Here is a 15,456-nt window from a genome sequence, read left to right as displayed (position 1 = left end):
CTTCTTCTTCCCCTCCCTCCACCTTCCTACTCTGATTTTCCTCTCTTTTCCCAGTCCTAATGAAGGGTCTTGGCCCAAAACATTGACTGTTTACTCTTTTCCATAGATGCTGCCTCACCTGCTGAGTTCCCCCAGCATTTTGTGCATGTTGCTTTAGTTATGTATGTGGACAGGACAGATTTAGAGGGCTGGGGGCCCAACAGGACTAGCTCGCTGGGTAGCAAAGTTGGCATGAATGAGTTAGGCCAGAAGGCCCGTTCTTATTCTATATAACTCCATTCTCCCTTTGGTTTGTTTGCCACTTGCCAACACAAGGGGCCATTTACACACCAAAGTAATCCTTCTCAGGTGCAAGAGGAAATCAGAGGTCAGTATTTAACCTGGGTCCCTGAGGCTTAGAGGCAGCAGCACTAACATGTCACCAAGGGATAATCGCCAGTTCCCTGTGGGTGAACAGATCCGCCCACATCCTGGGGCAGTCCCCTGACGAGAAACCCAGGCTCTGAGTAAACAATGCCCACACATTGCCAGACTCCACACAGCCTGTTTACCAGCGGAGCAGGTATCCCCAATGAGCTCTCAATCAGAAATAAAAGCTCTGTCATGTGCAGCAGCTGAGCTATGATGGGGGCTGCTGCCTTCACCCAGGGGAGTGAGGCTGTCATAGATCTTTCCTCCTTCAGCAAACTTTCTGTTTCTACAGCTGCGGCAATTAGTGTGGGTGGTGATGAAACATGTGCTGCCTCCAACCCAAAGAGGCCAGACAGCGTCCTAGATAACTACCAAACCCTCCATTATGAAGACGTGCACCGTCACCCAAGGTGCACTGGGCTGTCACCTCCCTGCTGTCTTGGTGTTGTACATGCTGACAGATGCAAACAGAGAAAGTGAGGAGGAGAATTTGGTAATGAAATACAAAATTAAGCACATTATTAACAGACACCTTTTGGCAACCACTGCACAAGAACCCTATGACACAATTCCAATTATTAGAATGCCCAGCAGGTATTGATCAAGGTCACCCTTCACATTCTAGTTCAGCAGATGCCTCAGCTGATCAGGCAATAACTACGACATTTGCAAATTTACCCCCTTTCTCCCCCTATTCTCCAACGATGAACCAACTCACATCATTTCAAAAGTGAAGACGACTCAGGAGCTTATTAAAAAAAACCCTCCCACTTGAAAAGCTTTAGTGTGCTGCAGAATGAGTGAGAACACAGGATATAAATAGAAGTTATATAATATCTCTTTGTTGATTTCAATGCTGGAGAGAAAAACGAATGACCTTGTTTTGAGACTCAGCAGCCTGCGTCTAACTGTTCATAGGTTTGATTCCCATATTTGGAGATCATCTGACTAGAGCCCTCCTGTTAAGCATGTGAAAGTCTGAAAGGCTGTTATGCAAGGGCTTCAGGTTTCCACTGTTTTTAGGATTTAATGATGACCAACTCACGCCAAAGCTGTGCAACAGAGAAGATTCATGGGGATAAATTTAATCTGGCCAAGCTATCAGCCAAGTCTGTGCAGCCAATCCCAAGTGGTCTCTCCTTTATTTGAGACTGTTCCCAGGGCTAACAGATCACCTTCATCCAAGCACTGCCCTGGCACTGTGCAGATCTCATTCTCTCTACTGAATTGCGCACAAGCCTTTTGTGAAACGGGGACCTATGCAATCAGAACCGGTTTGAAAAGTTGCTCAGGCCATTGCTCGTCACTTTATACCATGGGCTTGGAACAAAAAACACTCCTGCCCCCGAGTAAAAGGCTAAGCAAGCCCCTGCTTGTTACAACTACACTCCCAGTCAGATCTCTCTTTTGTTGCAAGGTTATAAGGAATAAATAATCCAGTTTAGGGAGTAGCAATAACCAAGCCAAGTTTCATGCAAAGCAGCTGATTGGTGACTGCTGAATATTGAAACAGCCAGTAACATGGCACAAGACACTCAATCATCCCCTTGCAAATATTGCATGTGGAAACCAAAATAGACTATGTCTGGACATTCTTTGTATTACATTTTGCCAAGGTCAAGACTGTTCATTCAATGCTTCACTCAGCACTGCTAGAGCTCCAGTTTATGGGATACATTCCCCCCTCAAAGTTTCAGGCTATCAAAACCCAATTACAGAAGTGTACAAAGATTACAAAGTTAAAAAAATATATATCCTGCTAACTGATGCATGCAGTTCCCTGGCCAAGATTCTGGGAACTGAACTGTATCCTTGATGCTATCTGCATCTGCATTGTTTAAAAAAAATCTTTTCCAAACACATTTAGCCAAACAACAATTTCAAGTAAGTGGCTGGTCCCATGACTTGGATAGCTTGCTTACAAACCCAGATTAGAAGAGGGAAGTACACGTTTTTACTTAGGGGCAATGGCTGAGTATTTACTACATGGCTTAGTGCTTGGGATGGTAACAGAACTAACTGATGGAAAGGTATGTTTTAGTTCTGGAGGTTTGCTTCAAGTTTTCTGAACTATTGCCAAGTTTTCCAGGTGTTTCCTGAAAGTTTGCCACTCCATTTATAGATGGAGGGGAGTGGGTGGGTTGAGGGCAATGTGGTAGAAATTACATCTAAACCTCGGGCAGCCCAGGATATCACATCTGGTGGGAGTTTTCCTTCTGCCACCCGAGATCCATAACAGTAGCAGCTGATGGTACAGGTGCTCAGTATCATAATCTTTACTTCACAGTAGGCATGTAGCAGTCTGAATGGATGCTCTTCATTAACCCACATATCCTAGTGCTCCTCATCCAATGGTAGATTAGGTAGCCAGAGAGGATGGCACCCTACTGGCAAATCCAACTGACAGAGTTTAATAAAAATCACACGATAGACTTTCACATTTCAGCCCCCAAAAACAATTAGCACAGGAGATGAAATTCATTATGATGGTTAATTTGCTTAAGCCATGGACAACTGCCCCATTATTCTAGGTTTCCTGTGGCTGCTACATCAATTCCCTATCTTACTCCAACTGCAACTTCTCCATGGCATCCTGGGATGGTGATAACAAGGCACAAAGCAACCCTGAATGATCCATATCTTTCTTTTGGGTATGTTGCACCAGATTGCCAATTTGAGAAATCTGATTTCTCTGTCTATATCAGAACTGGCCATTTTGTCTACAATAATGCTTCCATTTTCCTCTCTCTCTATTGACAAAGCCCTGTATTAGGCTACATTTTACATGCTTACTTGTATTATCACTTTCCAATTACCCTGATTGATCACAACTTGCTCCCACAACAACCCTGGTCTCATCTAATCACAGACATTCCCTTTGTCTCATTCATTCTTCACTACTTCTCTAAAACTACTTTTCACTCTTTTCCAGTTCTGACAAAGGTTTACTGACCCAAAACACCATCTCCTTCTACAGATATTGCCTGAGGTGAATGGTTCCAGCATCTTCTGTTTCTAAGTTATTTCAGACTTCTAGCATCAACAGTTTTATTTTCATTTTACAATGTCTGTGGCAGAAATTTGCAATGTCTGTTTTAGAATGGAGGGGTAGCTATCAGGGAGCATAGTCCCTTTCTTCTCGCCAAATTTTCTAACAATATTAAAAGGACTACTAAATAATCCACATTCAGTTAAGCGAGGAACTTAATGCGGCGAGGAGGTATCAAAATATGATCAAAACACTTCGGAAATTTTTTTATGAAGAAAGCTTTCTTTATAATTACAATTCACACAATTCAAAATATTTCAGGAGCTCTGGGCAGCAAAAACAGCACACTTCAGATAACAAACAGGGTGAGCCAGATTGGAATTGGTAATTGTTCTCTCCACTTAAGAGTACCATAAAATATCTAGTACATTTGGTTACACAAAAAGCTATTTTAAAAGATATTCTACATCTTGCTGGTGCTCAAAAGAATGTCTTTCTCCTTTAGATGCTTGGCTCACTAAAAGGTGGCACTAGTATATATAGTTTTCCAAGGGTTAAGAAAAATGTGGAACATAATATGGATGCAATCACCACTTCTTATCAATTTAATTTTGCAGCATCTATTTTGTTTACGGGGGGGGGGGGGGGAGAGGATATTGAGAACCAGGAACAACATGCCATTGCTTCACAATTTAACCAAGAATATTCCTTGGATGCATTGTAAGCATTTAAACAAAGGCTGATATTTATTCACCATTCGTAGCTGCCCCCAAGACGCGATAGTGACCCATCTTCAATCTCTGCATTCTTTATGATGCTGTTTAATAGGGAGATATGCAACTTTAGCTAGGCAACAAAGCATTTTCAAATCATGATACCCGATAACTTCAGAACAATTTGGAGACAACACTTTCCATGCATCTGCTGAGTGTGACCTCTGCAAATTCCGCATCAACCACCTGAGAGCATGTAAAACTTTCAATCATCCTTAATCCTGAGAGATTATCCTACGCGATTACCTCTAGGCTAGTGGAGATTTTAGGTTTAGTCAATTATGTCAGCAACTCAATTATTCACTACAGCTCAACTAGAAAAAAATTATACATCTTAACTAAGGTTCAAGAGTGGGGAGAAGGGTTTTACAAGTACCGTAGATGGGCTTTGCATACCGGAAACACGTTTAAACCAAAATGCTATATCTTCCAACTGGGCATATAGCAGTCTTCCGACTCCAATTCAAATTAAGCTTTAGGCAACTCATTTTGTTCATCAGATCTGGCCATTCCTGCTGGAACTTATCTATCTGTGATACTGGCTGTTTTTTGCTCTCCCCATTAAATTCAGTCTGTGCAACATATAGCAGAATCAAAGAAACATAATTACCCTCTAAATGCCCACTTACCGTTTGACCTCCCACCATAGATATTCCCCGTCAATCTTAGCCTCCTCACACCTCCACTTTTCCGGTTCTGTTGGAAGGACTAAAGCTGAAACATTAACTTTCTCTTTCCGCATATGTTGACTGATTACTGAGCATTTCTACTTCAGATTTTCAGCATTTATGGATTATTTTTGATTTCTATTTGCTGCTACATCGTATTGTTGTATATACTAGGAAAAGCAATCCTGAATTGTGTTGAAGTTCTCAAAGTTATACTTACCCTATCAAAGTAGAGAATCTTCCCTCCCATTCTTGACAAGTCCAACCATGGGCTTTTTGAGCAACTTGGATATGTATAAAAACAATGTGCTCAATTTACCCTAAGTTGCCCATAACTGATCCTGATATTCTTGCTTGAGATCCAAACGACAAATTGAGATGCATTGCAAATATTCATGTCATACTCTTTGCTACACAAAATTCATCCAAATTACCAATTACAAAATGTAATGCAAGCCCAAGTCTCAGTTACCTGAGCTTCTGACAGTTGCTTAGAGAGCTAAATCTCACCTAAATGTCTTGATAATCAGACACGATGAGCCAAATGGCCTAATTCTGTTCCTATCTCTCATGGTCAATTTCTGAATTTGTGACAAGCTTTCACATTTTTTTCTTCCCAGGGTCCTTTCTAAAATTTCTTTCATCTCTAGCCCCTTACTGCTCCCACCCACTTGGCTTCACTGATCACTTTTAGCATATTCTCCTTCCGCTCCCCCCACCTTTTTATTCTGGTACCTTCCCCTTCCTTTCCAGTCCTGATGAAAGGTCTCAGCCCAAAACAATGACTGTTTATTCATTTCCAATGACGCTGTTTGATCTGCTGAGTTCATCCAGCATTTTGTGTGTATTGCCCTTTACAAACTCAACTCTAAATTTTCTGGGGTTGTGGGGAAGGTGGGAAATAGTTTTGCTTGTAGTCTGTCAGCATGAAGATTGAAAACGTTGTTCTATTTAAATGCAACTTCATCTGAATTGACCAAGGCACAGTTTAATAAGACTTGGTAAACTTAGTTTTACATCTATATATTACACTGTGATGAAGCACACTTGAACATTGCCACAACTTATGGGATAACTACAAGAATCCTCTATGGACTTTAGTTTAATGAATATTGGTGGGTTGTAGCTCTGCATTGGCATTTCCCAGGCACCAATGCCTTAATATGGAATTCCTGACTGATTAAATTGCTGGTATCACACAGAAAAGACATGCATGCTCTAAAGCAATATTAGAAAAGAGGGAGAAGTTCACCTATTCACCAACCCAGTGGTAGATTGGTTGGATAAAGAGGGGGAAATGAAGCTTTTAATAACACTGTACATTCCAGAGAGATGCAAAAAGAACTTCTATCAATGATTTCCTCAATGAATCCAATCTCAGCCATGCCATTTAGGGAAAGTGTAGGTGGGTAGGTAGGTAGGAAGACTTAAGCCTCCAGGGACTTCCTAGCCACCCCATGATTCAGGCCTATTTTGTCTTCTCCTACGTCTGTCAGATAAGTAGAAGGACTCTTACAATGAAAGGAGACTGATGGAGAATAGGGAAGAACATTGAGCATTGGGTGGAGAGCAAACGACCTTTGCGCTGTCTCCATCATGTAGAAGAAAAAACCATAAATGTGATTTTGTGCAATTATTCATGTAAAGTTGTGTGCAAAAGTAATGACTAAATTGTAATCAACTTTCAAAGATCATTCCCTAAAACAAAATGTCAGTACCATATTTTGAAGAATGCTTAGAAAGTTAGAAATAAAATTGCATCAACTAAAATGGAGCCAAATGTTCCCAATTCCCCTTTGCTTCTCGACTGTAAAGTTGTCGAGAGCCAGCAGGATTCATCAATGAGGAAAGCACAGAAACCAGAAAGATTTTCAGGAGGGGAAAAAAATCGCAGGATCAATTATAAAATCACCATCACTGCATGCTTGGATGGATCCCATTCAAAGAATGCTGCTCACAAAAAGCCAAAGCTAAGAACTCCTTTGAGTGCACTCAAAAAGTCTTGATGCACTTGTGGACAAAGAGTCCTGGTATCAGGTAACTAGGAAGGTAACGCAGTTTTGATTGTCGCTGTTTGCTCTTCTGCTTTGCTCAATATCTTTTTCATGTGTCAGATCCGTTAACCCGGCACCTGTCCATCTCCCCCAACCGCAGGGAAGTGGGAGGGAAGGAAACCGAGAAAGAAATACCAGTAGATCATGGGAGAAGAAAGGGGAACAATTAGGGAGAAATACAAAATATTGTTCAAAGAAATCGAGCTTTATTTCTTATTTAGAGATTCAGCATAATATCAGCCCTTTTTGGCCCAACAAGCTTGCACTGCCCAATTACACCCATGTGGCTAATTAACCGACTTACCCATACACATTTGGAATGTGGGAGGAAACCAGAGCACCAGGAGTAAACCCACACTGTCATGGGGAGAATGTACAAACTCCTTATAGATGGCAGCGGGAATCGAACCCAGGCTGCTGGAGCTGTGATAGTGTTATGATACCGCTGCGCTACCACGCCACAACCCAGCAGTGAATTCTGGATTTGCCACTGAAATTGCAAAATGGTTATTGGCAAGGAGCTAAGGCCAGCTTCCCACAATTTTCATCCCACACAGAAACCCAATAGGGTCATTACTAGAAATCTGTGGGCTTGTCACAGATATCACATGTAAGCTAGACAGTTCTGCAATACCCTTGGGTTTCATCAGCAACTTATTCTCATAGATTTTATAGACATGATTTAGTCAATGTTTCCTTTACAGTCGCAGGACTTTACCCTCACAACACTTCACATTCTGGTGAAAAAGTAACTGTTCTCTCCACCCTTGCTCCAACAATACTCAACCACAGACAGTCAAACTGTATACTCATTAGGGAGAAGAGAATTTCAAAATAGAATTACTGTTACTCAAAGGTAAAATATCAAAATACCAATACAAAATTAGAAATTATGCAAGTGTCATTAAAAATATTACAATTTATTTTAGATTCAGATTCATCTTATCAAATGTATATCGAAATATATAGTGAAATGCGCCATTTGCGTTAACAACCAACATGACCTAAGGATTTCTGGGAGCAGCTTACAAAGTGTCGCCACACAACCAATGCTCAAACATTAGTTTTAATATGGAAAATAAATCCAAGACACTTCACAGTAGTGAGATCAAACAAAGCTGCCAGTTAGTCACTCTCTTGGCTCGAGCTTTCTAGATCACCCATGGGAAAGAAGGGGCAAGGTTTGAGGAGATAATTTCAAACCCTAGGGTAGGCAATGGAGCGATGGAAACCTAAGGACAGCCATGAGCCTTTATTTGAAGTACAGAAGAAACTGTTTCAGAGCCAGGGTGCAGCAAGTTCACAGAGGGATTTAAAGGGCTTGGAAAGATAGTTATAGATTTGATCAGACTGCATCTGAAATTTGTGCTCAGATCTCAGCTTCTTACCTGAAGGAGTGTGCAACCCAAGGCTCACCAAGTTGATTCCCTTGAACGTGCAGGTTGAAGAATGAGGAGATTGTCCTAATAGGAGAGGCCTTTACTTGAGAGTTTTCTGAATAACAATAGACAATCTCTTGAATTCTTAAGTGGGTCGATAGGCTGAGCTGCCTATAACCAGGGACGAGTCTCAAAGTAAGGGGCTAATCACTTAGGACTGAGATAGCAAGAAATCTCTTTGTGGATGGAGGAATCTTTGGAATTCTCTGCCCATCAGTGCTATGGAGATTCAGTCACTAAGTACATTCCATATGGATCTTTAAGAATATGGGGTTAGTGCAAGAGAGTGGTGCTGAGGAAGACAATGAGCTATGAACTTGTTGCATAGCAGGTAGGAAGGGAAATGTGTCCTACTTCTGATTCAATTTTTCATTTTCTTATTTGAAAGCAAAACTAAAAATAAATAAGACAGTTGTCTGACGTTCATATGGTACAATTGACTTTTGGGTGAATAACAAAGACACAGTTCACCAATGTACTTACCTGAATTGTAGTATTGCCTCCTTCCAACAGAGCAATTGCAAGTAATATACTTTCATGGAAGACGCGGTCACTGGTCGCATTCATTATGAGGTCTATAACGAGGTCAGATGCCCCTTCCTTATCCAAGTGACACTGTACTTCAGCAAGACTCATCTCACCTCGACTCAATGTGCCAGGTCCACTCCCGCCTCCTGAAACATATATGACAGGCTCACTAACCTAACACAATAAATTGATTTTTTGCACAACAAAATCCAGTGGAACGAAAACACTTGGCGTTCCCACAACCCCTACTCTCTGACCTCATCCAGCCCTAAAACACAGATAACCATGCCCCTCAATTTGGGACCCTCTATCAGAATCAGGTTTAATATCACTTAGATATGTCATGAAACTTTTTGCTTTGCTGGCAGCAGTACAGTACCACAGCACAAAGACAGCAATAATAGTGAGGTGGTGTTCATGGTTTGGTTCTTTGTCCATTTGCAATTATGATGGCGGATGGCTGAGCATCTCCGAATTTCTCCAAAATTTTAGGTTGGTAGTATGCACTAATATTTTCTTTCAAGTCATTTCACATTTCTACTTCTTTCCCCTCTTGATGACACTTCTCAAAACCAAGCTCTGACCAAGCTTCTGGTCATCTGATCATCGATTCTTGTTGTTCGATATATCACCTGTGAATCACCAGGGATTATTCTGCCCCATTAAATGTGCCAGGTTGAGATACTGTATCAGAGCACAAGATAAAGGAAAAAATAATCTATCTTCCCTCTACACTCAGTCCTAATGCATTCTCAACCTGAAACACTGACCATCCCTAAGCCTCCACAGATGCCGCCTGATATGCCGAGTTCTTCTGGAAGTTCACTATTTTTGCTCCAGATGTAAGTGTCTGCAGTCTCATGTCTCCCAGAAGGTGAGGTAGATGTGGCAGTATTATTATGCATGCAAGTAATACAAAGTAGGCAGGGGGTATCAGCGTGTGTGCACTTCTCATCATAACATGGCCGATCTAATAATATACTGGAGAGATTCACATCAAGAACTATAAAACCTCAAGCCAGTTGCAAGGCTGATCCCAAAAGAACCTGATTGAACCTACTGAAGAATTTTGTCCCTGACTGCTTGTGAAATCAATGTAGTTGCTATGCCCCGTATTTTGCCTCCAAAATTCCAATCTATTCAAGTATGGGAGTTAATTTCCTGAGACAAGTTTAACAGACCAGTTGTGCATTGTGCATTCACTGAAAGCCACCAGGTTCCATTTCATATTGTGGTGGTGGGCCTGCTCAGTGACAGTGGGATTAGGAAAGCTCTCTTCCTCTTGCTCCCTTAGGTCTCACATCATTAAGAACAGTTACCATCTTCAACCATCAGGTTTGTAAACCACTGTGGATAACTTCACACAACTCAACAATGAACTGATTCTACAACCTATGGATTCACTTTCAAGGACTCAACAAATCACGTTCTCAGTGTTATTATTTATTATTATTATTATTTTTTAATATTTGTAGTTTGCCTTTTGCACATTGGTGTTTGTCAGTCTTTTTTGTGTAGTTTTCCATAGTTTCTATAATAATTTTGTTCTACTGTGAATGACTGCATGAAAATGAATCGCAGTGAAGTATTTTGTGACATATACAATATGTACTTAGAAAATAAATTTATTTTGAACTTGGAAAAACAGATTTATGGTTATTCTGTTTCAAAGATAACTTAGAGGAACTAACACAACAGAAACTGCAATCCAATATCTTAATCAACATGTAGGCTTGACCAGAAAACCACCTCTCTCCCCCCACCTTCAAACTCAGTGGATGCAGTCTCCAGCTCTTAACCATACCTTTATACACTAGTTTTGATTGATTTTTGGGATCGTGGGATGAAGCCTCAGCTAAAAATGAGTAAAGAATTTTTGGTTGTCATTTTCCTGTTTGTGTTCCTGCTAGCCTCAGCAATTCATACCCTCCTTGTGGAGAGTGATCAAGATGTTCATACCACTGTATGGAGCAATGTTTCCTGATAACACCCATCAGTTACCCGTTTGTTCCATTCCCATTTCAGAATTCCCCCAGAGGAAATACTGTCTTTCCAGTCGCTCAATAACATCCTTTGGCAGCTTCCAAACCGCATTAGATTATCCTCAGAATCAGATTTGTTATGACTGGCGTATGCAGTGATATTTGTTGTTTTGCAGCAGAAAGAGTGTAATAATATACTATAAATTACAAGAAGAAATAGTGTAACAAGAGAGCCAAAATAGTGAGGTAGCATTCATATGTTGGTTTGTTATCCATTTAGAAATCTGATGGTGGAGGTGAAGAAGCTGTTCCTAAAACATCAAGCGTCTCTCTTCAGGGCCCTGTACCTCCTTTCTGATGTCAGTAATGAGAAGACAGCATGTTCCAGTAATGGGGGCAGGTCACTGAGCTGAAATCATTTATAGGATGATTAAGTAATTATATTTTGCAATGATAATCACAAATTATTATAATGAATAAGGCTTATAGGCACCATCAGCTCCACGTTCACTCTTTTCATTCGTTACATTCAGTTGCCTATACAGGACAGTCAACAACCAAAGCTGAGTTGTCTTGCAGAAGGAGAGAAATCATCTCACTCATCAAACAGGAAAAGGTGCTCTGTACATCAAGATATAGCCACCAAGTGTCAACACAGGCATTTCCAATTAACTGCTGACAGGCTGTGGAGCGGTTAGTAGAGCTGCTGCCTTCCAGCTTCAGTTAGCCTGATTCAATCCAGGCATCCGTGTCATCGCTGCGGACTTGTACACTCTCCCTCCTGAGTGAGGGTGCTTTCCCAAGGAAATCTAGCATCCTCCAAGAATCCAAAGTTGTGCGACTTGGTACATTGCTAAGTATATTTGTCCAGTGTAGTTAGTGGTAGAATTGATGGGAATATAAAGACGACAGCTGACAGAGAAAATTAGTAAGGTAAAGGGATTGTTCTGAGAACTGGTATAAACTCAGTGGGCCAAATAGCCTCATTTTATACCATCCAGAAAATAAGAAAGAATTGGCTTAAACCTAACCTATTAAACCTTATTATTCTTTCAATCATTCAGTGCTGGAGTTGACCACAAAGTCAGAATGATAAATGGTAAATCATGATTCAAGGAGGCCAGAAAAACATTAGTTGATATAGAAGAAGATACAGTTCTCAGGTTACAAGCATTGGTGAGGGTTGTAACCTATCTGACTGGAAGGCCTACAAGAGCTCTTTGTCAGTACAGGCCAGACCTGAACAATAAGTTTCTATAAACCATGAATGAACTGATGATTTCCCACTTTTTGTTCTGCTAACAACAGAGGCTGGCTCATTACACTAGTTAGAAACATACAGCACAATACAGGCCCTATGGCCCACAAAGCTATGCCGAACATGTCCTTACCTTAAAACTACCTTAGGCTTACCCATAGCCCTCAATTTTTTTAAGCTCCATGTAACCATCCAGGAGTCTCTTAAAAGACCCCATCATTTCTGCCTCTTCCACCGCCGCCAACAGCCCATTCCACACACTCACCACTCTCTGCGTAAAAAACTTACCCCTGACACCTCCTCTGTACCTCCTTCCAAGCAACTTTGAACTATGTCCTCTTTTGCTAGCCATTTCAGCCATGGAAAAAACCTCTGACTATCCACATGATGAATACTTCTCATTGATAATCTCTCTATACCTCTGTCAGTTCACCTCTCATCCTCCGTAGCTCCAAGGAGAAAAGGCCAAGTTCACTCAACCTATTCTCATAAGGCATGCTCCCCAATCCAGGCAACATCCTTTTACATCTCCTCTGCACCCTATAAATCTATATTAATACATGAACTATGTTGCAGATTAAATTTTAACATGAAACTTGTCTTTTGAGCAGTTTTTTGTCCCATTGTAGAAAATAACTGGATGGTCAGCCAAGGATGCAAAATGTCTGGAATGTAATGGGGGCCGGGGGAGGAGAGAAGTGAAAAAAGAACAGTATACCAAGAAACTCAACTAACTTCAAAGGATCTTTAATCTAAAGAGGAAAACAGATTAATTTTGCCAATGACTAGATGGCACTTCGATAAAACCTTGCTGAAGCAATATGAAAGTTGAGAGAAATATTTCTAGAACTTTAATTGCTAAATCATTTGTTGTTTTGAATTAAGGTTTGCATTTTGAATTAGTGTGCCATTCAATAGGTACTTCAAAATTTTGCAGGCATAATATCCTGTAGTTCTTGGGTATGCATGTGTGTAGAAACAAAAAATCTTGAAGAGCAACCCGTAGCATTTGCAAGAGGTTGTTTCAAATGCACCGCATCACCAGCAGTAGAAGTGATGTATTTATTGGGTTTCAGCTTATTATTTGTACAGAGACAGAAGTGAAACAAGCCTGTTAGTTACTGCCCCTAAACAGCTGGTTCCTGGAACTGCTGCAGTCCTTGTGATGTGTGTATGTTAGGGATAAAGTTTCAGGATTATGACTCAAGGAAGATTAAAGCATTTGATATATTTGTCAACATGGCATTCAACTGGAAGAGTAAATTGGAGATGGTGGCATTCCCATGCACCTGCTGCCCTTGTAAATAAGACAACCCATAATTGGAAGATGCTTAATTATTGCAATATTTCTTCTAAACAGAGTGTGTAGCAGCCATATTGTAGAAACTGATGGGAAGAAATGCTTTAGATGGCTTTTGGAGAGCCAGCTGTGCACTTGATTGCCCTAGGTAGGGCTACGCCATTTTGAGTGTTGTTAGAGGTAATTTCAATCAAACAAACAGCTCCTCATTGTGGATTCTTAAAAGGGTGTGGTAAATCAGTAGACTGGTACAGGGAAGAGTGCTAGAAACTTTCATTTAAGTCTAGGTTCAAAGTAAAATTAAGTCTATGTCACCAAATACTACCGTGAGATTCATTTTCTTGTAGGTATTCACAGTAGAACAAAGAAGTATTTAGAATCAATGAAAGATTGCACACAAATAAAGACTGACAAGCAACCAATGCAAAAAAGAAACCGTAAATATAAAAATAAAATAATAGTAGTATTAAGTATTACTGAGAACATGAGTTGTAAAGTCCATAGGTTGTGTTCAATGATCAGTTCAGTGTTGCCGTGAGTGAAGATGTCCAGGAGCTAATTCAGGAACCCTTTGCTGAAGAGTAATAACTGTTCCTGTACCTGATGGTGTGAGTCCAAAGGCCCCTGTATTTGCTTCCTGATGGTAGCAGCAAGAAAAGAGCATGGCCTTGTTTGTGGGGTCACTGATGCTACTTTATTGTGGCAGTGCTCTTTGTAGATATGCTCAGAGGTGAAGAGTGCTTTTCCTGTGAAGAACTGGGCTGCATTCACCATTTTCTGTAGGCTTTTTCGTTCTTGGGTATTGGTGTTTCCATACCAGGCCATGATGTAACCATTCAGGATACCCTTTGCTGTGCACCTATAGAGGTCTGTCAAAGTTTTAGATGATGTGCCAAATTTGTGCAAACTTCTAACAAAGTAGCGGTGCTGCCATGCTTTCTTTGAAATTGCATTCACACGTTGGTCCCAGGACAGATCCTCTGATATAACAATGCCAAGGAATTTAAAGTTAATGCCCCTCTTTGCCCCCAATTCTTAAATGAGTACTGGCTCATGAACCCTCAAGTTCTACCTCCTGCAGTCATTAATCAACTCTTTTGGTTTTGTTGACGTTGAGTGAGAGGCTGTTGTTGTGGCACCACTTGACAAGATTTTCAATCGCCCTCCTATATGCCTAATTCGTCACCACCTTTGCTTTGGCCAAACACAGTGGTGCTGTCAGCAAAATTAAATATGGCTTTGGAGCTGTACATAGCCTCACAGTCATAAATATAAAGCGACTAGAGTGGCGAGGGGTTAAGCACACAGCCTTGTGGTGCACCTGTGCTGACTGTGATTGGGGAAAAAATGTCGTTCCCTATCCGAACTGACTGGGGTCTGCAAATGAGGAAAGCAAGAATCCAAATACACAAGGAGGCACTGAGGCCCAGGCCTTGGGGCTTCTTGATTAGTTTTGAGGGGATGATAGTACTCAATGTTGAGCTGTAGTCAAAGAGCATCCTGAGCTTTGCATCTTCGCTGTCCAGACATTCCAAAGTGGAGGAGAGAGTCAATGAAATGGCATCTGTTGTTTTAATGCTTAGAAAGTGCTTCCTGTCTTTGTTCTAGGATGGTCTCCTCCAACTTTAACATTGCTTAATATTGGGGCCCCACATTCATTATCTTCCTACCCAAGGAAAATAGTTTCTTTCCATTACTCCAATAATTTGTGTATTTATTTATTAAGGTACAGTGCAGGATAGACCCTTCCACTCATTGAGCTATGCAGCCCAGCAATTCTCAATTTAATCTGAGCCTAATCACGGGACTATTTACCAGTACGCCTTTGGACTATGGGAGGAAACTGGAGCACCGAGAGGAAACTCATGCCGTCACGGGGAGAACATACAGACTCCTTACAGGCAGTAGTGGGAATTAAACCTAGGTCACCTGTACTGTAAAGCATTGTGCTAACCACTACACTACAGTGCCTCTCTACTTCCCGAATAAACTTCAGGTTACCTCCCAATCACAAAAAAAACACAGGGAAAGCCAGATTTTCAATTTTTATTCAT

General features: G+C 41.0%; 1 protein-coding gene across 9 annotated transcripts in view; it reads right to left on the bottom strand.

The window, feature by feature from the left end:
- Window positions 1-15,456, bottom strand: part of LOC134356755 (inositol 1,4,5-trisphosphate receptor type 1) — a 552,079-nt gene that overhangs the window by 218,884 nt on the left and 317,739 nt on the right. For all 9 annotated transcript variants that reach the window (XM_063067855.1, XM_063067853.1, XM_063067854.1 and 6 more), the window contains one exon: window positions 8,818-9,008. In XM_063067855.1, coding sequence (XP_062923925.1) covers window positions 8,818-9,008 — 191 coding nt within the window. The remainder of the gene's footprint in view (window positions 1-8,817; window positions 9,009-15,456) is intronic.

Source organism: Mobula hypostoma, chromosome 15 (assembly GCF_963921235.1).
Source record: "Mobula hypostoma chromosome 15, sMobHyp1.1, whole genome shotgun sequence".
Lineage (NCBI taxonomy): Eukaryota > Metazoa > Chordata > Chondrichthyes > Myliobatiformes > Myliobatidae > Mobula > Mobula hypostoma.
Note: the sequence above shows the minus strand (reverse complement) of the source record. Positions and strands in the feature narration are given on the sequence as shown.